General features: G+C 40.4%; 1 protein-coding gene across 3 annotated transcripts in view; it reads left to right on the forward strand.

Annotated features, from left to right (window-relative positions):
• Window positions 1-24,615, forward strand: part of AMN1 (antagonist of mitotic exit network 1 homolog) — a 1,021,978-nt gene that overhangs the window by 710,531 nt on the left and 286,832 nt on the right. For all 3 annotated transcript variants that reach the window (XM_044088123.1, XM_044088122.1, XM_044088124.1), the window contains exon 6: window positions 17,918-18,029. In XM_044088123.1, the coding sequence (XP_043944058.1) occupies window positions 17,918-18,029 (112 nt within the window). The remainder of the gene's footprint in view (window positions 1-17,917; window positions 18,030-24,615) is intronic.

The following is a 24,615-nucleotide window of genomic DNA, read 5'->3' on the forward strand; positions in this document are numbered from 1 at the left end:
AAATTACTGAATGCTCCCTTGAACCAAATTGCCTATTTGGCAACAAAGCAGAAGAAGTACTTAAAAAGATGGAGGAAAAAGCTAAATCTATGCAAACTGTTAAAGATTTCCTACAAGTGCAGCCTACCAGATTTAGTATGAATTTTCCCTCTAAGAATTGGTCCTTTCCTGCCTCTTCCAGGCCTTCAGTCCAAACCCAGAACCAGCAGAACACCCAGGCTTCAGTCCCAAGGTACTCACAGGCCTAAGCAGTGGGGGGGCTCCCACTTCCAAAGCAGGGAGTAGTAAGACTCCCCCCCATGGTAAACTGTCTCAGTGACTTAACTTTAAACCTTCCAAGCCCTGCTCAACTGACTGTTCCTTTAGGGGGAAAGATTGCCCTGCATGCAAAAAATTGGTAACTTATTACCCAGGACAAATGGGTTTTAAATGTAGTTTCCCAAGGATACAGATTCCACTTCCACTTCTTACCAACCCCAAATGGTTGGCCAGACCTACCCCAAAATCAGTGGGCAGAGGCTCAAAAGCAAGTTCTCTCTCTTTTAAGAATCAGGGCTATTCAACCTGTCCCAGAAGAAGTATGGGGACAAGGTTTCTACTCAAGACTTTTTCTGGTACCCAGAAAAGGCATTTCCTGGCGTCCTATCCTGGACCTGTCTATCCTAAACACATTTTTGGTAATCCCAAAATTCAAGATGCTAACTCTTCATCAGCTGCTTCCCATGCAAGGCAAACATGTCTGGTTGGCAACACTGGATTTAAAGGAAGCCTACCTGCACATCCCAGTAATAGAATCTTGCAGAAGATACCTATGCTTCAGAGCAGGCTACATGCAGTATCAGTTCTCTGCACTGCCCTTTGGCTTATCTACTGCACCCAGGGTATTCACAAAGTGCCTACCTCCAGTCATTGCATTTTGCTGGCAAAGAAATATTCAAATATACCCATACCTGGACAATTGTCTAATTCATGCAGAAAGCCAGGACATACTATTAAATCACCTGGCATTTGTAAAGAGATTTCTAACTTATCTGGTGTACACCATAAACGAAAATAAATCACATCTTGTACCCTGCCAACAAATTGTATTCCTGGGAGCAAGCTTGAATACAACTTCCCAGATGGCCTACCTCACACAAGAGAAACAAGTTCATTTGACAGCCTACTTCAAACTACTGGCCACAAAGACCCAGCTATCAGCAAGGAAAATACTGCAAGCCCTGGGGTTCATGGCCTCTTGCATTCTACTAATTCCATATGCAAGACTGCATATGAGGAAACTACAGATAGAGTTCCTTTGATGGGCAGAGGCCTGCCACCAAAACAACGGACTGCCATTAACTCTACCCCCTACTGCCAAAACCATAACAACAGATGCATCAGACTATGCAAGGGGGGCTCACTTGGCAGGGCAGTGCATTTGGGGCAAATGGAACCCAAGTCAAATGCACCTGCATATCAATCAAAAAGAAATGTTAGCTGTACAGAATGCTCTGACAGCCTTCAAGGACTACATTCTTCCAGGACAATTATTGGTAAAGATGGACAACACCACTGTTATGTGGTACATAAGCAGGGGGGAACCCACTCATACCCTCTCTGCAGACTAGCCATGGCTATGTGGAACACAGCGTTGAGCTACCAAGTGCAACTACAGGGCTCAATTCCTGCCAGGAAAGCTAAATACACTGGCAGACGACCTAAGCAGAAATCTCATGGACCCACACGAGTGGAAACTGGAACCAAAGATATTCAACATGTTGAGAAACAAATAGGGGAGCACAGAGAGAGACCTGTTTGCTTCCCCCCAGAACTACCAATTGGACACATTCTGCACAAGGACTCCCCACAAATAAGCTTGGAAAGTGGATGCCCTGTCCTTTACCTGGGAAAAACCTATCAGTTTATGCCTTTCCCCCTCTGCCTCTCCTCTCCAAAGTGCTACTAAAGATCAAACAGGACAGACCAAGGACAATACTGATTGCACCAAACTGGCCACACCAACACTGGGTACCCCCTCTTGCGCAGTGTGTCACTGCTGGCACCATGGCACCTGCCTCAGACCCCTGACCTGCTGTTCCAGCAGGAAGGGCAGATTCTGCACCCACAGCTTCAAACACTGAACCTAGCAGCCTGGCTAGTTACCTGATCTCTCTGTTACCATCCCTCAGTAAGCAAGTAATGGATGTCATTCTGGAGGCAAGGAGGCCTAGTACTAGAAAATCCTATGCTGAAAAATGGAAAAGATTCTGTTCCTGGAGCCAAACTCAGGGGATGGACACAGCAGCGCCCAATTTACCTCATATTCTTCGGTGCTTAACTGAGATGCTTCACAAGGGCCTTTCCTTTTCTTCCATGCCTCAGCCATTTCAGCTCATAAAGAGCCACCCCTCTTCTCTCATCCACTGCCGAAGCAATTCCTCAGAGGGGCCAAAAACTTAAGACCACCCAGGAGAGCCCGTACTCCAGCCTGGGACCTTAACTTTGTTTTGGAAAAGCTCACTCTACATCCCTTTGAGCCAGCTGCAAATGCAGAGTTGAAATTCCTTTCTTGGAAAACAGCCTTCCTTCTAGCCATCACTTCAGCAAGAAGGGTGTCTGAATTACAGGCCTTCATGGCAGTGGAGCCTTTCATCATCTTTCATGCGGACAGGGTGTCCCTCAGGACCAATCCCTCCTTCATGCCCAAGGTGGTATCCAGTGTGGCACTTAATCAGTCCATTCATTTGCCAACCCTCTTTTCTAATCCACAGAACAAAGGGGAGCGCATATTGCACTCCTTGGATGTGCACAGACAACTTAGATTTTACTTGGACAGGACTAAGCCTCTCAGGAAATCTGAACAACTACTGGTTGCATTTGCTGCAGGGGCAGAGAGGAAAGCCAATTCAAAGCAAACCATTTCTAAGTGGATGGGCCATTGCATTAATTTCTGCTACAAACACCATGGAAAACCTACCCCACAGGGGACAAGACCACATTCAACCAGGGCTGCAACTACCTCTACAGCCTTTCTCAGAAGTGTCCCTACCAGGGACATCCTAGAAGCTGCTACCTGGAGTTCTGTACATACCTTCACCAAGCATTACCACTTGCCATTTTTTTCTAAATCCAGAGCTGACTTTGCCACTGCAGTTTTGCAGGGCCGTACAGCTGGTCCTAATGCTATCTAATTAACTCCTCCCACCCTTAGCTTTGGGAATGTACCCAAATGTGATGACTGCAACAGTAAAACACGAAGAACATAGTACAGTTGTGTACACTTACCATAAATGTAGATGTTCGAGTGTATTCACTGTTGCAGTTTTGGTTACCCTCCCTCCAGCCCCCTGACGTCTATTGACTATACCTCTATTCTTGTTTTACTATGCTTAAAGCTTTTTGGTGCATTTGCTTTTTTGTTGGAGGTGTAACTTTGTATATAATCGCTTCCCATTATGGGGGCACCTGACATCTGGAGAAAGAAAAACTGATGTAATGGCGTTGGCTGCATGCTTTATACCCCTGACTACCTGATGTCATAGAAGATGGGACAGCAACCGATGCAGGACCCAAGACATTGATAATCAGGCTGACTGAGGGCTACTGCAAGCAGATAATCCAAATGTGATGACTGCAACAGTGAATACACTTGAACATCTACATTTATGGTAAGTGTACACCACTGTACTTTGTAAAGAAGGGCGTTAACCAAATTGAATGTTCATGCCAATTACTTATGCAGGTATATATATATATATATATATATATATATATATGTATATATATATATATATATATATATATATATATACAGCAAACTCCAAATGCTAAACAAACTTGCCCTTGATGGAAGGTAGCCGGATAAATCAGCAACACAGCAGACCAAATAAAACAAATCTTCTAATTTATTATACAAGAATAAAAGTGAGCGATTTTGCAGTGCCAACCACTGCTTCATCAGACATTTTCTACAAGCCACATCCACACATAAATACTGTTTGAAATCCAAGGAGACCATTCCTATTGGTGTAACAATTAATTGAACTTAGCCCCATGCACAGTAATCATGATAAGGGTATTTATCTGTAGGGATGCATTTTTATATTTTCTATTTTACTGACTTGCTAATAGGACCATGCTATAATGTATTGGTGAACTGTTACTTTAAAAAGCACTTTATCTCTGGATGCAATTAAGTTCAATTAATTGTTACACCAGTAGGATTGGTCTCCTAAAAGAAAACATTGCTTAGTCTCATGACATAATCCCCCAAAAACCCATTGTTGTGGTAAAACACGACCAACATTTGATTTTCTTCTAGTGAACAGACTTTCATCAACCTCCATAATTTTATTTACACCACCAATCTTAATTGAAGGCTTGGAAAGTAATGAAGTAGCACATACTTTTCTCATATAATTATTCCAGTCCACAGTGATGTTGTGATTTATCTGTAATTTATGTTCACAAAACTCAATAGATGTTAATTCCTGGCAACTGAAATATGTAAACCTCACTGCAGTTAAGGAATGGTATACGAGACCCCTCAAACCAGTTCTGTGATCTTAAACCCTTTTTTTCCAGACATCCATGTTGTATACATCTCCATTTAGGTGCTTCTTTTTACTGAACAACATTTCATATTATGATGATTAGAACAAAATCTTTCTTTATGTAAAATTCCTCTATCTTGAAAAAATTGAATAGCAGACTCTTCATCCATGGGCAACTGCCATATAGTGAAATCCATCCTAAGCGGGAAATAACTCCTTTACTTTTGACAGGATTTACAAGATTTTCAATAGCTTTGACAGAAACATTCCAAGCAGTTATCTGTACATTCTAAGCACGTGTTAACTATTACGTTATTATAAAAACTGACACCTACATCTGTTTTGTGATTATCTGTACAGAATTGGGTACCCAAAATTGTATGCCGTCTAGTTTGTAAGGGATGCAATAGGAAAAAAATGAATTGAAACTGTATTTTTTTTATTATTTAATGAAATACTGCTTAAAAAACAAGTGAAATATGTGTTTTACATCCTTTTAAAGCCACCTTTTCAAATGACATTTTCAGCACCCACTGTTTAATATAGGGGAAATTACCTCTGCAAAAAGAACATTCACCAATGGATACTCCGGGAGAAATATGTGGTTTACATGGTTTTATAACAACCTTTTAAAATACATTTTCAGCACCCACTATATACGTAGGGGAAATTACATTCACAGACAGAACATTCAGCAGTAGATAGTCAGGGAACATGTTTACTATTCGGATGTTCATTACATGAAAAATTTGACACATAAATAGGTAACTTCTTTCTCTAATGAAATAAACACTTGCGATAATATTACAGTTAATTCACTGCAGGTTAACCATTACATTACCTAGACAACATACTAGCGAACTACATATTTACAAATACCACACGTAATGTAATTCTCACTGCACCGTGAAAAAAAAAGAAAAACATAACAGAGCAAGACAGAGACAGGATTTCTAGCTCTGCGAGTTATTTCCTATCAAGAAGACACTATCAAAATCAGATTTATTGATCATTGTTACTGACATTACGTCTTCGGCTAGATAACTACATTTAAAAATTGTATGTTGGGATGTCACTTATGAAATTAGTAATAGCGTGTATACAGCATTTCTAGCACTGAGAATTATTTCACATCAAGAAGACACTTTCCGAAAAAGACGAAATGTTACTTGTTACTATGTTTTTGGGTAGATAAATATATTTAAATAATGTATGATGGGATGTCAGTTAGGACATTGGTAACAGCGTGTAGTCATTGTTAACTATTGGAACCGCATTTTCAGAGTTGCCCCGATAATGGAAAAGTACCTGGATTTGTTTTTGGGTGAGTGGGATGGGGTTCCACATTTTGGATACATAGGGGAGTAGAGAGAGAGAGAGAGTCACCTGCAGAGTTATTAGATCTTCTAAATAGTAATAGATGTTTGCCCATGAACAAAGGCCTCTACTTGTAGAGTATGGATGAATTATGTTGCTGATGCTTGGGCATATATCTAATCTGTAGGTTAGGATGTGCATAGTTACTAAATTAGAGAAGGTTAGGGTATATTGAAGTTCACTCCACTGAAGTTGTTTTAGAGCCCAGTAGTTGTTTGTTTTGAGATATTAGCAGCAAAGTTTGCTATTTTATTGTAGCATTGTTTGAGTAAGTGGGATTGAGTGGCATGCAGATTTGTAAAACTAGAAGCAAAGCAAAGAAAGCTGAGAAAGTAGTATGTGAGTTGTGGCAATTGTTTTCCTATTGTCATGTGTAAGATAAGGCTTTATCCTATAGAGGGCACCAAGTTTGTTTTGTGGTTTTAGATGCATTGCATTTCAAATTTCACATTTCCATCAGTTATATTCCCTAAGTTTTGTGTTTATTACAAATTTAGTTTTGGTACAGCTAGAAGAAATTATTTGAAAGGATTCTTTTTGATGATAAGAGAACAGATCGGGATTAAGTAGAAGTAGTTTAGATTGCATGGTGTTTGAGAGCAATTGTGAGTCATATAGCCAGTTTTCAATGAATAGTAGGGATTCCTGGATTACTGTTGCAGTTTTTCCAAATTCTTGACAGCATATTAAGGTTGAGTCTTCTGCGCACTGGATGATGGTAGCATATTTACTTGCAGCGTTGAGGTTATTTATTAATATATCAAAAAGGTTTTTGCCTGGAGTAGACCTTCTGTTCCACAGAGATTGGGTTTCATTAAGAGTAAATCCCTCATTTATGTCCAAAGTTGTTTCAAACTTTGTTTTGAATCAAGCCATAAATCTGCCAGTGTTCTATCCAATCAGAACCAAGGGGAAAAGGATTCTACATGCTCTGGATGTGCATAGGCAGCTCAGGTGCTAACTTGACAGAACTATGTCCTTTAGAAAAGCAGATCAGCTATTTATTTGTTATAATGAGACAAAGAAGGGACAATCCTTGTCAAAACAGACTATGTTGAGGTGGTTGTCGTCAGCTCTTGCCTTTTGTTATACCCCCTGACTTTTGTGGCTTATCATTCAATTGGCACCAAGTATTCTCTCTCTAATTGCCAGAGTAAAAGGTGAGCTAGTTAAGAAACAACAGACTTATGACAATTAATGTGAAGCTCTTCTGTATGTCACATTTTCCATTTGCTAAGTGCCTGTCACTCAGCAGTCAGTGACTGTATCTCAAAATTTTATTGTATCCCTTATGAAATGTGTGATTTAGTACAAACAGGGAAAGTTGAACTGAGACCACTTTTGAATGTTGATAAGTGTGTAAGACTCATAGTTGAACCTTGTCATAACAAACTTAATAAATTAAGTATCAGAACCTCGCACTTTTTTGAGGTTGTATTGCAGAGAATGTTGATTGGGTTGCAGAATAGCTTGCTAATGTGTTTAGCAATGGATTCTATAATTCAGTTTCAAGGTGAATTTTATTAATTCATTTTGAAATGCATTAACATATGAACACTTAGCTATGATTAGTGAAACCTGACCATAATTCTGTGCAATACATGGACCTTTTGGCTTCTGTGATATACTACTGATTATAGGAAAAAAGGTTATGGACGCAAAGTGTTTTTATACAGCTGTGAAAGCTGTAAAACACTTAATACTACCATACAGACAATTACCAGAAGCTAACTGCCCTTCTTATGGATCAGTAGTTTCTAAGCTGTTAAGCACTTCTGTATGACATCAAGAAGTGTTTTGTGGTTTTTAAAAGCTGATTTTGGTTATTGGTGCTGTTCTGTGTTGTTCACTGTGTGTGTACCCTAGTGTAATACTTTTTGACATCAGAGGTGCATAACATGCTTGTGTTTTTCATGATTTCAGAGAGTAGTCTGTGTGCTCCATTTACTACAAAATTTATCTTGCACCTATTTGACATCAGATAGGCATATAAAAAAGTTTTTTTTTTCCTGATTTTGATGGGTAATAATTTTGCACCATCAACTACAGAAGTGCTTCCCTTTATGTTCCCTGCCCTTTTTTTTTTTTTTTTTTTTTTTTAAGTTTGCTTTTATTTTAAGCAATGTTTCTGTGATTCACCTGCCTTATTGATGTCTTTTCATGTCACTGTTGCAGTATTCGCCTTTGGGATCTCCTGCCAAGGATAGCCCAATGTCCAGCCAGTATACCAAAGCCTTGATTACCCAGGAAAGTTATACGTCAGGTGTATGCTCCCCTTGCAGACATAGGGCATGAAGGTGACGTACTTACACTCTCAATCCATAACTTCATTGTTGCCAGTCCGAATGCCCTTCATTTTGCTGGTTATACCGAGCCTACATTCTCAAGATACATTTTGGGGTTCCTTCTTTTTTTTTTTAAATTTTCAGTGGGTTACATGTCATTCAACAAAGAGAAATGTCAGTGTATGAGGCAGATTTCCCAGAAGGATTGCTATGACAGGTACCTGATGTTCTTCATGTTTCACTGTTGCAGTCATTACATTTGGGTTATCCTGCTGGCAGGTTGCCCTCAGTCGGCCTGAATTCCAAAGTTTTGGGTCCTGCGATGGCTGCTGTCGCCCCTTCCCTGACGTCAGGTTGTCAGGGGTATAAAACAAGCAGCTGATGCCATTTTATTTAGTCTTTCTTGCCACGCGGTGCCTGAAGCAGAAGCAGTTCGCAAGTGCCGGTCGGCCGACTCCTGAGATTTTCGTGTTCGAATTTCAAATCCAAAGTCTTCATTAAAGCTAAGTACCCCGTTGGGGAAACTTTTTTCTTGCTCCAGACCGATGTCAGAAAAAGTTAATAATTGTATTTCTTATGGAAAGCAAATACCTCATAAGGACTTTCATTCTTACTGTATTCCTTGCCTAGGCCCTGACCATAACATTTTAGGTAAACGCACGTCGGTATGATTTTGCATTAAACTACTTTGGACGCAGGTTTAATTATCCAGAAATGTCGTTGGATAGCCATCCGACTACTGGAGTTAACAAAAAACGCAAAGAAAAAGATAGACAACCGAGGCCCAAAACCGATGATGAAGCTTCTCCTAAGCCAGTCGCCGGTTCTCAGTGAGGTGCTTTCGCAGCCCCTGACGCCCGCTACTTTAGAGTCGCAGGCCGCTACCAACTCCCACGTGGAGTCGGCTATGCTGCTGGAAACTCAAGGTATTGGAGCCTCAGACAGTATTCCTTCAGATGGGTCTGGAGCCACTGATTAGGCACCAGCTTCTGAGGGTGTATTCAGACCTAAACATCTAAACATTAAACCAACTTCAGCTTCAAAGGCAAAGACTAAAGCACCTTCAAAGACAAAGAAACAAACTCAAGAGCCACGTGGACAGGCCTCCATGCCCAAAAAACAGATGCTCAAAGTGGCCGAAGACTTGATTACCTTGATCCCCCTCCTGATAAGAGGCCTAGGCAATTGATAGACTATGAATCTTCAGATCAGGTTTCTATTTCTTCTGGTTCCCCTTCTGACCAGGAATATTCTCTTCCCCCCTATGAGGATTCTGATGCTGAAGAATCTATTCCTTCAGCTTCTCCTCCTGAGGACTATTTTTTTGGGGAAACCTTACATACCATGAGGGAGCATTTCCACTGGGAGGGCCAAGATTTTTCAGAATCTAAGAAGAGACTCAGGGACTTCCTTTTACTACCTCAACACAGGCCTCTAGCCATTCCACCTGTGTTAGACATTGTAGATGATGTGTTTTCAGAGTCTAGTCTGACCCCTGACTCCTTGCCTCCAGCTCCTGTTAAGCCTAACAGATATTACAGGGTTCCTGACTCTCACAAAAACCCTGCTGCAGACCCAGAATCTATTTCACAGGGTCCTAAAGGGGTTAAGGCTTCTGCTGCAAAAAACCCTACCCCCTCTGACAGAGATTCAAGGGCACTGGATAGATGTGGAAAAAAGGTTTACGCATCTGCTTCCTTGGCTATAAGGGCCTTAAACTGTCATTTTCATATGCTTAAATATCAGCAACATGTCATGGCATTGCTTAAACAGAAAATGTTGTTAAACTCTGAATGTGCAGAAAACAAGGAAATGCAGGATTTATTGCATGCAGCTGAACAAGTTGGAAAACATACTTTGCAATGTGGTTTTGATTCTCTGGAGACATCCTACAGGGCAGGGCCGCAGTTACGGGTTCTGTAATTAGGAGGCATGCTTGGTTAAAGGAACAAAATCTGCCTGATCATGTCAAAGTTAAATTATTAGATGCACCTTTACAGCATGACACTTTGTTTGGTGTTAAGGCAGAAGAGGTGTTAAAGAAAATGGAGGACAAAGCTAAATCTATGCAAACTGTCAAAGATTTTTTACAAGTACAACCACCTAGGTTTAGTAGACACTGGCCTACAAAGAATTGGTCCCTTCCTGTGTCCAACAGACCTCTAAGAGGCAGATCCAGACACCCTAGAGGCAGATCCCAGGCACAAGGTTCATACAGGTCAAAGTAATGGGGTGCGTCTACCTCCAAAATTGGAGAAGACAAATCACAACCTTACAGGAAACAGTCCCAATGACTTCCCCCTGCCTGCACCAAGCACTTATTTCCTGACAGTACCCTTGGGGGAAAATTAGCACTTTTTTTTTCAAAATTGGCACATTATAACCGATACAAGTGGGTTCTAAATATCGTGTCACAAGGCTACAAGTTCCATTTCCATACCCTGCCAAAGGCAAACGGCTGGCCAGATCTGCCAAAAAAATCAATGGGCAGAGGCATAAAAACAAGTCTCATCCCTCATGGACATGAGGGCCATTCAACAAGTGCCAGAGCAAGAGCGGGGACAAGGATTTTACTCAAGACTGTTCTTGGTACCCAGAAAGGACAAGGCCTGGATGTCAATACTGGACCTATCTATTCTGAACACATTCCTGGATATACCAAAATTCAAAATGTTGACTTTGCAGCAGCTTCTGCCCATGCTAGGCAAGAACACTTGGCTTGTAACTTTAGACCTAAAAGAGGCATACCTGGATGTCCGAATCAGACAAATATGCAGAAGATACCTCAGATTCAAGGCTGGCTCAATGCATTACCAATTCTCTGCCTTTGGATTATCTACTTATCTACTGCGCCCAGGGTCTTTACAAAGTGCCTGGCACCAGTAATTGCATTCTGCAGACAAAGAGGAATACAAATATATCCTTACTTGGATGACTGTCTAATTCAAGCAGAGAACAAGGACATTCTTCTACAGCATCTGGCGTTTGTGAAAAAACTTCTAACATGCCTAGGGTACACAGTCAACGAAAAGAAATCAAAGCTAGTACCCTCTCAAGAGATAATATTCCTGGGTGCAAGCTTAAATACAACTGCACAGATGGCTTATCTCACATCAGACAAACAAAGGCAACTGACTACCTATTTCAAAATGTTAGCAACAAAGGCCCAGTTATGTGGAAGAAAAATTCTGCAGGCTTTAGGCTTCATAGCATCCTGCATCCTACTAATTTCATATGCAAGACTGCATATGAAGAAACTTCAATGGTGCCTAAAAAGTGTTTAGACTCAACATTGCCACAGCCTGGAAACTATAATTACTATCATTCCCTGCCTGCAACAGGAGTTTCGATGGTGGGCAAAGGCTTGTCACCAAAACAAGGGACGGACATTCACATTACCCCCAGCCAGGCGGACACTAACAACAGATGCATCAGATTATGCCTGGGGGGCCCACATGGCTGAAGATGCATTCAGGGCACATGGACCTCAAACCAAATGCATCTACATATCAATCAAAAAGAGATGCTAGCTATTCAAAATGCCCTGACAGCCTTCAAGGACCTACTTCATCCAGGACAACTACTGATAAAGACAGACAACACCACGGTCATGTGGTATATAAACAAGCAGGGGGACACACATTCTTACCCCCTTTGCAAACTAGCCATGACTTTGTGGGACACAGCATTGACTTACCAAGTACATCTGCAGGCACAATTCCTGCCAGGAAGGAAAAATACTCCACGATAAATACTGGCAGATGAACTAAGCAGAAACCTCATGGATCCCCACGAGTGGCAGCTGGATCCACAAGTCTTCAGCATGATAACAAGGAAATGGGGATGCCCGGACATAGATCTATTTGCCTCCCCTCACAACTACCAACTAAAAAGATTCTGCACAAGGATTTATCACAGACAAGCATGGAAAGTGGACACCCTATCCTTCAGCTGGAAAAACCTATCAGTATATGCCTTTCCCCCCCTGCCTCTCCTCCCCAAGGTACTCCTAAAGGTCAGATAGGAGAGGCCGAAGATTATACTGATTGCCCCAGACTGGCCCCGCCAGCAGTGGTGTCCAATATTACGGAGCTTGTCTCTATGCCCGGCTTGGACCTTACCTCAAGTACCTCATCTACTGTCCCAGCAAAACAATCAGATCCTGCACAGCCAACTCAGGACTTTAAACCTGGCAGCATGGTGGATAATGTAGTCATACAAAACACCTCTCAGCAAAGCTGTGATGTATGTCATTTTGGAAGCCAGAAGGCCTAGTACTAGAAAATCTTATGCTGGAAAATGGAAGAGATTCTGTGCTTGGAACCAGGCACAAGGAACAGATACAGCTGTGCCAAATATTCCTCAGATTTTGCAATACTTAACTGAGATGCTGGACAAAGGCCTATCTTTCTCATCTATTAAAATTCATGCCTCTGCCATTTCGGCTTATTACAGTGCAGAGCCAATAATATTTTCTCATCCCTTATTAAAACAGTACCTCAGAGGAGCCAAAAACGTAAGGCCTCCAAGGAGATCACCAATGCCAATGTCTTGGAAAAACTCACCCTGCCTCATTTTGAGCCAGTTGCTACAGCTGATATAAAGTTTTTATCTTGGAAAACAGCTCTGCTCCTAGCAATAACTTCTGCAAGACGAGTTTCAGAGCTACAGGCGCTCATGGCTGTGGAACCTTTTATCATTTTTTATCCGGACAGGGTCTCCCTGAAGACAAACCCAACATTTATGCCTAAAGTGGTGTCCAGTGTGGCTCTTAACCAAACCATTCATCTGCCAACTTTTTATCCAAATCCACAGAACAAGGGGGAAAGAATTATTCATTCTTTGGACGTACACAGACAGCTTAGATTCTACTTGGACAGAACCAAAGTTTTCAGAAAGACAAAGCAATTACTAGTGGCATATGCTGCAGGATCACAAGGAAAGGCCATCTCAAAGCAGACTATTTCAAAGTGGATAGGCCACTGCATTCATTTATGCTACTTATACCATGGCAAGCCAGTGCCTAAGGGCATTAGGCCACATTCCACCAGAGCTGCAGCCACTTCAGCAGCCTTTCTCAGGGGACTACCAACCAAGGACATTTTAGAGGCAGCTACTTAGAGTTCAGTGCACACCTTTACAAAGCACTGTCATCTGCCACTGTACTCTAAATCCAGGACAGGCTTTGCCACTGCAATTCTGCAGGATATCATAGCTGCTCCTAATGCTGTTTAGCTCCAGCCTCCCAACCATAGCTTTGGGACTCTACCCAAATGTAATGACTGCAACAGTGAAACACGAAGAACATAGTACAGTTGTGTACACTTACCATAAATGTAGATGTTCGAGTGTATTCACTGTTGCAGTCCAGGTTACCCACCCGCCATCCCCCTTTTCTTGTGTTGGAACCTATCTTTACCTCTCTGATTTATACAACCTATGTGGTGTATTTGCTTGTAGATGAAGGTAAAGTTTATTGGTGCATGTAATTTTATATATAGATATAAATTTTGGCTACCCTTTTAGGGGGCACCTGACATCTGGGGCAAGAAAAACTAAAGAAAATGACATCAGCTGCTTCTTTTATACCCCTGACGACCTGATGTCAGGGTAGGAGCAACAGCAGCCGATGCAGGACCCAAGACTTTGGAATTCAGGCTGACTGAGGGCAATCTGCCAGCAGGATAACCCAAATGGTAATGACTGCAACAGTGAATAGACTCGAACATCCACATTTTATGGTAAGTGTACACAACTGTACTTTTTGCTTAGATGCATCTCATGGCCACACTCATTGTTACATCTGTCAGGCTTTTCTAAGACTTTATGAGCCATCTTTCTTCCCTTTCCATTTATTTTGAGAACCGACATCTCAATTTGTTGACCCAAGGAACCATGGCAGAATCTACTCACCTTGAGGTACAGCCTCACTCAAGAAGAAGGGCAAGAAATCTGGGCCTGAACCTGCTGTCCAGCCTCCACTGGACATCTCTCTTAAAGTGCATGAGAACCTGGAGGGCAGTCTGGTATTGCCATCTGCTGAAACCTTCTCTGTGGTAGGCACAAAGCCTGATTCTCACACACACTTGGTGACCTTGCAAATGTCTCTGAGGGTCTTTAAGGGATTCTTCAGATCCTGGTTAGGGAAGAGGTGCTGGATACCTTGGTAGAATCCAGGCAGGGGTCCAAACCACCACGTTTTCTCAGAGCAGACATCCCATTGAAGAAAAGATGGAAAAGTTAACACGTGTCATCTACCAGGAATCCACAAAGAGCATGGCAGGACTTCACTTCAGGTTTGTTTAATGCTTTGATGGCACTGAAGCCTCCTCAGAGAGTTTCAGTTCCTGCTCTCCTTTGTCCTCTACTCCCAAAAGGACAAAGAACCCTGTGTCCTCGGATAAGGACTCTGACTCTGATGCTGACTGTCTAGCCTACTCCTCTCAGTTGCCTTCTGCTTTAGACTGTGGATTGAAGGAAGAGGAATCTGTCAGTCCTGATTCTCCTTTGGAGGCATGGTCCTACATATGATGGAACATTTTAAGTAGGATTGCTCCCAGGTATCCGACATCATGAAAAGGTGTTGCAAGTTATTACAAATGGAGTCTCCTTCTGCTGTCCCTCCTGTGTTGGCTGGTCTGTTAGATACCTTCCTGGCTGCTTCTCTGGCACCAGACTCCCAACCTCCAGCCCCTAAGATGCCTGTCAGGTTCTATAAGGTGCCAGATGCCTGCAGATTCATGTACAAATGTCCTTCAGCTAATCCAGTTGTAATTTCTGTATCTACTGATTAGCCTTCTAGGCTTTTGCCCTCTTCTAAGCTCCTTTCTTCAGACAAGGACAGTAGAGCTATGGAGAGGACTAGTAAGAACGTATACATTTCTGTTAGCCTTCAGGGATTTAAATTACCAGACCCATATGACAAGTACATTTTTGTTTCTTCTTTCCCAGATAGAGAAAGAAGGCATGCATGACACTGAGGGTAAGGCCTCAGCTCTTTCCTTACGTAGTTCCACTTCCCAAGTTGCCTATCACTCTATAAAGTGCAGTGGATGCCTCTTCCAGACCTGCTGCCTCTGGCTTTGTGATGAGGAGCTATTCCTAACTTTGTCTTCAAGCCTTCCAGATGATGATAAAGCAAAACTCCTGAATGCTCCTCTGGATAACCCAAACTTGTTTGGCATCAGTGTGGTACAGCTCTTTTAAACCTTGCAGGATCAGGGTAAGGTCATGAAAGATTTGAAGCGCATCTTAGTTTCTTCCATTCGCCGAGTTTGAGGAACTATCCTAGTAAGACTGCTTTTTGCGTAGACTGCCTGTCAGTTTTCCAAGGGTAAGAAGGCTCCTAGGTATGTATTTTCTGATGAACCTACTCAAATGCCTAGTTCCCTAAAGCAGTCCTTTCCTGACAAGTCTGCAGCCGTCTGACTTTCTGCCCTCCATTCCTCTTGGCCAGGTTCCCTTGTCCCTCAGACTTTCTCTGTCAATCCCAGTTTGGCAGAAAATCACCACAGACTCTTGGGTTCTCTCCATTATCAGGGAGGATCACTATGTGGCCTGGAAGACTCTCCATTATCAGGGAGGATCACTTGATGGCCAGAAAAACCCTTCCCTCCTTCTCTAGCATCCCTTAACCTTTTGCAGAACAACTCCCTCATTTTCCAGTAGTGTATTAGACCAGGGTGCCATTAAATTGGTTCCCACCAAAAGGGGTGTATGGATTTATTCCAGAATGTTTCTGGTTCCCACAAAAAAGGGTCTTGGAGACCTGTATTGGATCTTTCCTTTCTTAGCACTTTTATTATAATGCCATCCTTCTGAATGCTTTTTCCTTCAGAGTTTGTTTCTCCCATTTGTTTCCCCAGACCTTTCTAGTTTCTCTGGACCTAAAGAACACCTACTTTCATATTCCTATTCACCCTGTATTCTGGATCTTTTTGTGTTTCTCTGTTTCTTCCTCTCATTTTCAGTTCTCTACTTTTCCCTTTGGGCTTTCATTGGCCTCAGGAGTGTTCAACAAATGCCTAGCTTCAGTGAATACCCTGTTGGGGTTCCTTTTTGCAGGCTTTGTGGGCATTCAGTTATTTCCCTATCTGGATGACCTTTTGCTTCTGACCCCATCATCAAGCAAGCTAGTGCAGGATCTTCATTTTACCCAGCTTCTGTTGCACAGCCTGGGGTACATGGTCAACCTCCAAAAGTCAATGTTGATTTCATCTCAGTGTCACATCTTTCTAGGCTGCAAGATCCAAACTGTTCCAATGCTAGCCTCTCTTCCTGCCACCAAGGTTCTCTTGTCTCATGAATTATTTTATTTCCCTGCTTCTCCTGTTCTGTCTTCTGGTCAGGGAGTTTCTAAGGGCTCTGGGGTTCATGGCTTCTACCAACCCTCTGCTTCCCTTGGCCAGGCTTCATATGTGAAAGTTCCAGTGGTATCTCAGATCAGTGTGGCTTCAGCACTGCCACCCGCTAGATTATCTGGTTCATCTGCTCTCTTATCTCAAACTGGAACCTCATTAATGGAGATCTCTCAATCTGGGTGTTCCCTTTCAACCTCCTCAGCCATTCCAGGAACTCTTCACCAATGCCTCAGAGCTGGGATGGGAAGCCACTTCAGGCACCCTGAAGGTTTAGGACCTTTGGTTCTCTCCTTTTTTCCCTTCTCAGTATGCTAGTGAGAAGGTTCTTCATATCTTGGACTTGCATAGAAAGCTCAAATATTATTTGGACAACACAAAAGTCTTTTGTAACTCTGATCAACTTTTTGTTTGTTTTTGTACCAGGACATTGGATTTGGCAGTTTCTAAACAAACCATCTCCTCCTGGATTTCCAAGGCCATTTCTTTTTGTTATTTTTTTTTCATGGCAAACAGTTGTCTGCTTCTTTTCTGGCCCATTCTACTAAGACAGCGGCTTTCTTGGGGGATTTCTTCAACGGTTTGGACACTCAACTCCATCTTTGAAACTGCTACTTGGTCTTCTGTTCACACATTCACTAAACATTACAAATTGGATGTCATTTCCAGAGCCAGGGCAGGACTTGCAAAGATTATCCTTCATGAGTTTGTGAAGGGCTGTTCCATGTCTTCCTCCTTACTTTCACAGTAGCATTTGTACTTTCCCAGAGGTTTTGAATACTGCACTCACTCCCCTCCTCCTATTCCCTTTTCTTTTCTTTCTTTTACCTTAGGTTGTATTTTCTTTCTAGCTGAGAGGTTCTTCTCCCTTTCCCTTCCTGTTTCTAGATGTACATGCTCTCCTTTCCACTGAGGGTCCTGGTTCTCCTGGGGCACTTCATTTCTGGGTTTAGAGAGTACGTACATCACCTTTATGCCTTAAGCTTGCACAGGTTTTGTATGACTGACATACGACACTCTTAGGTAATCAAGACTTTGGTATACTGTTCAGATGTTGGGCTGTCCTTGGCAGGCGATCACAGAGGTGGTGAATACTGCAATAGAGGAAAGAAGGACATCTGTTATGTTAAGATTTTACACAACTGTTCTTTGTATGGGATATTTTAAGAAGCTACACCATTAATAATGTTATGTCCCTGAAGGTCTGTCTTTAGTGTATGCTGCAATCATAGTGTACTGCATCTGTGCAGGTAAAATGTGAAGATTTTATGTGTTTGTTCTGAAGTGTTCTCTTCAAAATCTCATCTCCTTTAAAACTATTCTTTATTATTTTAAGGAGAAAATTATATTTTAATTTTTATAGGAGGTTTACATGGACCGCTGTGTAAATCTTACAGATGGAAGCGTAGAAGCTGTACTTAACTGTTGTCCAAAGTTGCATATCTTCATTTTCCATGAGTGTCCTTTAATCACAGGTTAGTAAAATATCTGTTGCCTAACTTTAACTTTGCTGTTATGCTGTGTTTTGGAAAGTAGTTGTAGTGCCTTCTTCTGACAGTAGAAGTTGTAGCATTTGGAACATTGGTTAAAGAAAGGAATGTTCATTTTTTCTAGTATATACTTCAGCTGTTTTCCCGGCTTTTGCTTATTTGAATTTATTCTCTCTCTGTCTCTCTTTCAGAGTGCTTTGTGATAAAGCGCTAGTTTCTCATAAATCAACAAATGTGTGATTGGTACTGCAGAAGCTGACCAGATAACTTTTGTTCCACAAAGTCAGACATTGTGCTAAATGTAATCTGCTACATTCACTACATCTTTCAATCAAGTACAATGTTTTGTGAGATTTGATTACATCAACTGAAGGCAGTCTCTGTTATCGTTATTATTAATAAGGTCCTATCTATTTCCATTATGGCTAGACACAGACTGTATTAGTATAAATGAAACTTTGTCCGATGTCAGCATTAAACTCATTAATGCTACATTACTTGATGGCTGATTTATAGTGAGGTGATAAGGGCTGTTAAAGTTATTGACAGCATTTCAAAATAATATATTGTGGAAAACCAGAGGCTGGCACCTAGAGTCTGACAAATGTATGTACAACTGAAATAAATTTGCTGTTTAAACATGTACTGAATACTTAATGAGATATGATTAGTAAAACATACTAGGTCCTACATATCATTTAAAAGAGTTCTCATTTTCCTAAAATTACAACATTTCATTTTGTTTTGGGGAAATATTTTAGTAATCTTTTTATTTGGTGGCATTGCCAGTGATAATATTTTCAGCAGTTTGTTTCTGTACTCACACATGCCAATTACAGCAACTGACATGTCTCAAGATAACACTAGTAGTATCTAGGAACAAACTGTCCCATTATTTTAGCCCTTTCCCATACTTGATTCTGAATGTTCATTCCCTGGATTCAGAAGGGCTTGGCTAGATGCAGACTCCTTATCTTGGAAGGTTTCTGCATAGTATTAAGCCTTTTCCAATTCCTAACCAGTTTTCCCCTGGAGTAGCCTCAGAGTGGAGATTAGTCTGATATGACACTCCAGGGGGAGTAGCTAATGCTAGTCAGCTGTATGGTCTACTTCAGAAATTTTCATAGTTCCTCGTTTACTCTAGGAGTAAAAGTGAAAATCATCAAAGTGAAAATCATCAAAAGATGTCAGTCACTGAGGGGTGGAGCCTAGATGGCTATCTGAAGGCAGCCGTTTTTTAGAGCTCCATATACTAGTATCAAATTCAGGAAATTTCACTAATTGTTTTTCTAACAAAACTTTATAAATATTTAGTTAGTCTAAAATAACTAATTACAAATTTTGGTGGGTTTTTACAAGAGATTTCCTGTCAAAATACTCAGGAGTCTTTACATAGCAACTGAAGAGATGAGTAACCTGAAGAACTCTCACTCTGAACTGTCACTAAAAAAGGAACTCCAAATGGTAGCTACCACATTACAAGAACTATCTATAAAAATGGATGATTCCAAGGTTAATCTACAAAATCTAAAAGAGAACTCTCAGAAATAAACAGAAGTCTTTAAAGAAATGCTTCAGCAGCATTAGTTTAAGTTAACAACTATTGAAACTTCTTTATCTGACATCGATGGAAGACTTAAAGAAGAGGAGACACCAACAGATTTTCTCCTGAAACAAAATACCTTGCTCTCCAACAAAGTAGATGACTTAGAGAATAGGGAGAGAAGATCAAATATCAGGATTTTCGGTCTACCTGAGAATACAGAGGGCAAAGACATTATCTCCTTTCTAAATTCATGGATACCAGAAATTCTAAATCTTAATGAAGGCTTGCCATTTGGCATAGAACAGGCACATCGTGCTTTGGGAAATAGAATTTCAGTATCATCCTCTTCTGCCTCTATGCCACCAAGATCAATTATAATACATTTTTTATCCTTTATGGACAAAGAACTGGTGCTAAAAACAGCATGGAGGAAAAGTCCAATAAAATATAATCAACATCTAATAAGATTTGACAATGACTACTCCACTAAAGTACTTGAACAGAGGAAAAAGACATGTCCACTAATAAAAATTCTGAAACAGAATAATATCTAAGCTCAAATAGCCTTCCCTGCAAAGATAAGGATACAGTACCTAAGTGAGATGAGAAATTTAAACAGTCTGGAAGAAGCCTTTCAATTCATCAAAAATAATAACATTATAACCATCCCAGAAGAAATGGAATGGACATCCCCGTCACTGAAGAGATCCACTGAAAAAACTAGGACTGATGTCAAAAAGAAGAAACAGAAAACTAAAATTAAACTACCTACTTCGGTGAAATCTCTCAAAGTATCAACCGATACCTAATAACTAAAAGACTTTTAAATGGACTAAACGTGTTACTTAACATTAATTTTCATACATATAAGTAATACTAGAGTAAAAGAAAAAGGTATGTGCTTCTATTACCTCATATATAATTTATAAATCTAAGTTATATTTTAACTAAACAATCTATTTCTAATATTGTCATCCTTCTCACCTTGCTTTATGCCTCGTTATCTATCTTTATATAGATATTTACCCTGTTTATCTGTTTATTTAGATTTCTTTTTCTCTCTATAAATATTTGTTAATTATAAGTATACCTATAGTTAGTTTTTAGTCTAGTAGTACTTCACTTGCAAAGTATTATTTCATAGTTGTGTGGTAATTAATTAATTATTTCATGCTCATTTTGTTATATAGTGTATTTAACCTAATTACTATTAATGATTGATAGATTTTCCCATTGCTTTGTTGTGACCTAGACACTGGGTGAGATTTCCCTTAGCGGTGATGTAATGGTGTATAGATGTTGTAATTCCTTTGAACGTTATTGCTGTTGGGTATCTGGTTGCTCAAAGGCTTTCCGCTCTAGAGTGGAAACGAACTGTCATACAGATGTTGTTGTCTCGCTGGAATAGAGCAGAGGACTCTCTGTGTAACCTGGGTGAAGTTCAAGTGTTTTTGATGTGGAGGGGAGTCCGTTCTTGGCCCTGGCTACATTGGAGTGAAGTGAGTTAGCATGTTGGTGTTTGTCCGTCGACTGGGGATTTCCGGTTTGGCTTGTATGATTGATATTTTATATTCCTTTGGGTTAACAAGATATGCTGCAGGCTATGGATGAAGTCCCCTGAAGGACTGTTGGATGGGTGACTCTAGCTTCAGCAAAATGTAGTCTGCGAGGTTTACTAAAGGGTTTTTTTTTTTATTTTTTATTGAAGAGGAAACATTGATGTGAAATCGGAGAGATGTCCATGTTTGCCAAGGTGAAAGAGAGGTGATTGTGTTTTTGGCTTTAGTTTCCCTGTTTAAATGGAACCAGATGCTTAAGGCGACTGTTGGTTGATTTCTGAGTCAGACGGTGCATGTACTGTCTGGTGTAGAAGCTCTTGGAAGGTGCTCTTCGTGCCTTATTTAAATGAAAGCTGATAGGGAATGAGTTAATGTTTTAAAACATAGATTTTTTTCTCTCAGGAAACAGTTTGAGTGGGGAAAAACTCTCGAGAAGGTAAAAAGAAACATTTAAAATCTCTAGCTCTTATGAGCTATGTATACAGTTATGTACGTATTTAGCTATTGAATATTTAATGTAGCTATAGCAACGTACGAGAGTTGATGTGATTGGTCACCAGTATGTGTATTCTGTAAGAAGCCTGATCGCTTATAGTAACAAAACGGGCCGAGCAGCTGTTCATGATTTTACATTTATTTAGGTACAGGAGCTTAACACAGTATGTTTGAAGCAGTTTAGTAGAAGTAAACATTAAATCTAAGTATCTAATCTATTAGAAACACATGAAACTCTTGTATATAAAAGTGTTCTGTTATATTAATGTGTGAATACATCTACATATTCATCTCTAGGAAAACTTTACACACAACTTTAATATCAGCTGACATAAGTGCAAGATTTAATTATTCTGATATGGATTATTTGATCAGTCCTTTTAATATGTAGAATAATATACATATTCTTTGTTTGATTTAGGATATGATAATCATCAGTAATAGCTATTATATGTCACAAGTTTGTCTGACAAAAGTGTTAAATAGCTAATGAGTTGAAATGAAGTATTTACTGTATATCTTGGAATTTTGTGCTTTGAGCAAGTTTAGAAAATTGAATATTCATTATTACAGACATTATGTTTATTTGATTAGTTACTAATTATGTATGTATGTGTATGTATGTGTGTATATATATGTATGTATAGGTATGTGTGTATGTATATGTGTGTATATATTGATATATATAAACATTTACTTCTGTTGCTGAGTTCATATAAAATATTTTAATAGACTCCTGTACTATTTAAGATTGTATATTTGGATCTCTAATGAGTGCAAAAAGGAAGTTAGTGGGATAGTTCACCAGATGTACCTATCTGATGGACTAGGAATGTATTTCATTCCATGGTGGGCAAGTTTTAATGTAGAAACTAGTTTAATGTTATTTTTCTCTTTAATTTTTATGTTGTTAATTATTTTCACCAAGCCTGACTTAATTATATTTGATTATATTAAAGTAAACATCTTACACAGAGATGGATGGATATTTACAAACTAATATTTTTCTTTTTATTATATGTAGAGGAGATGATTTCAGGAAAATGTATTGACATTTTAAATACTTCTTTAAAATAACTTGGCATGGATATCACATTACTGTCTTTAAACATAAATGGATTAAATAATCCAAATAAACGATCTAACTTACTAAGATATTTAAAGATAAATAAACCCCAATTAATCTTTTTACAGGAAACTCATTTCAAAATTAATGATAATTTTAGTTGGAATCCAAGTGATTATAGGACCTTAGCATGCTCTAAATTTAAATCTAAGAAAAGGGGAGTAATAATCTTATGGAGAAATAATTCCCTAAACCCTGAAATAGTATATAAATATATCGATAACAAAGGGCTTATAGCCTTAGTCATACTGAAGTTGAATAATGGGTTATGGACATTACCTAACTTATACTGGTTTCCTGGTATTGGGACAGGAACAATTAAAAAACATCTAGATCAAATCATAAACATTTCCAGAGGGAATCTAATAATGGGGGGATTTTAATTGTCGGACACTTCTCAAACTACCAACAAAAAATCTCCACGTTTAACAGCTACTGCAAAAATATTAAAAAAATGGACTGAGTCAATAAAATTGATAGATACCTTTAATGTTATTGATAACTCCATGACATTCTCTCATCAAGATTATAGGTTTGGTACTCGAACCAGAATAGACAAACTTTTTTAATCACAAGATCTTCAATCCAAAATTACTTTTTTTTCAATAATCCCATGCCCTTTATGAGATCACAATTCACTAGATGTTCATCGTGCATACAGCTGCAGTCATTACAGATGGGTTATCCTGCCGTCAGACGGGTCCTCGGTTGGCCGAATTCCAAAGTCTAGGTCCGGCGTCGGTTGTCGTCACTTCTTCCCTGACGTCAGTGCGGCAGGGTATAAAAGGCAGCCGGCGCCATCTTCTCCAGTCTTTCTTGCAGCGGTGCCCGAGCAGAAGCAGTTGCAAGTGCCAGTCGGCCAGCTCCTGAGATTCTGAAAATATTTCAGCCGAAGTCTTCTTGAAAGCTAAGTACCCCATTGGGGAAACTTTTCTTGCCTCAGACCGATGTCAGACAAAGTTAATAATTGCATTTCATGTGGGAAGCAAATACCGCATAAGGATTTCCACTCTTTCTGTATACCTTGCTTAGGCCCGGACCACGACGTCTCGGTCTGCCGTTTTTGTGCTAGATTCAACAAGCGCACTATTAAGCGCTGGGCGGAGTTCGCCCTTCACTATTTTGGTAAAAAATGTAATTATATTATGTCGTCGGATACTCCGACTCCAGTTTTGAGTAAAAGACGCAAAGATAAGGACCGCCATACGAGGTCTGCACCGACTGCTGACACCACGCTAAGGCCAACTACCGGTTCACGGGTTCTCAGCGAGGCGCCTACGCAGCCCCTGAGTACCGATGACACAACATTACCGGTGTCTTCAGTACCCGAGGTCACAGGCTCCTCGGCCCCCATTCCTGCTACAGATACCGACGCCACTCTTGGCAGGGAAACTCCGAGTTTAGACAGGCCTGCCATTTGTCAAGGTGTCTTCAGGCCTTCCTCCTTCTCTATTAAAGCTTTCACTAAATCTAAAGCAGCCATGAAAACCAAAAAACAGGGACCTCAGACCCCCTCTCAAGGCCCCATGCCTAAAAAACAGATGCTCAAAATGGCTGAGGATTTGATTACTCTTATCAGGGGTTCTCAACCCCCCTCTGACAAAAGTCCCAAATTAGAGGAAGACTACCCTTCCTCAGATCAAGCCTCCATTACCTCTGAACATTGAGGACCAGGATTATGCCTATTCTCCTTTCGAAGACTCTGATGCAGAGGAGTCTATTCCCTAGGTCTCCCCCCCCTGAGGACTACTCTTTTGGGGCAACCCTACATACATTGAGGGAACACTTTCTCTGGGAAGGCCAAGATTACTCAGATTCCAAGAAAAGGCTCAGGGATTTTCTTTT

This window comes from Protopterus annectens, chromosome 11.part0 (genome assembly GCF_019279795.1).
Source record: "Protopterus annectens isolate FY-2018-M chromosome 11.part0, PAN1.0, whole genome shotgun sequence".
NCBI lineage: Eukaryota > Metazoa > Chordata > Ceratodontiformes > Protopteridae > Protopterus > Protopterus annectens.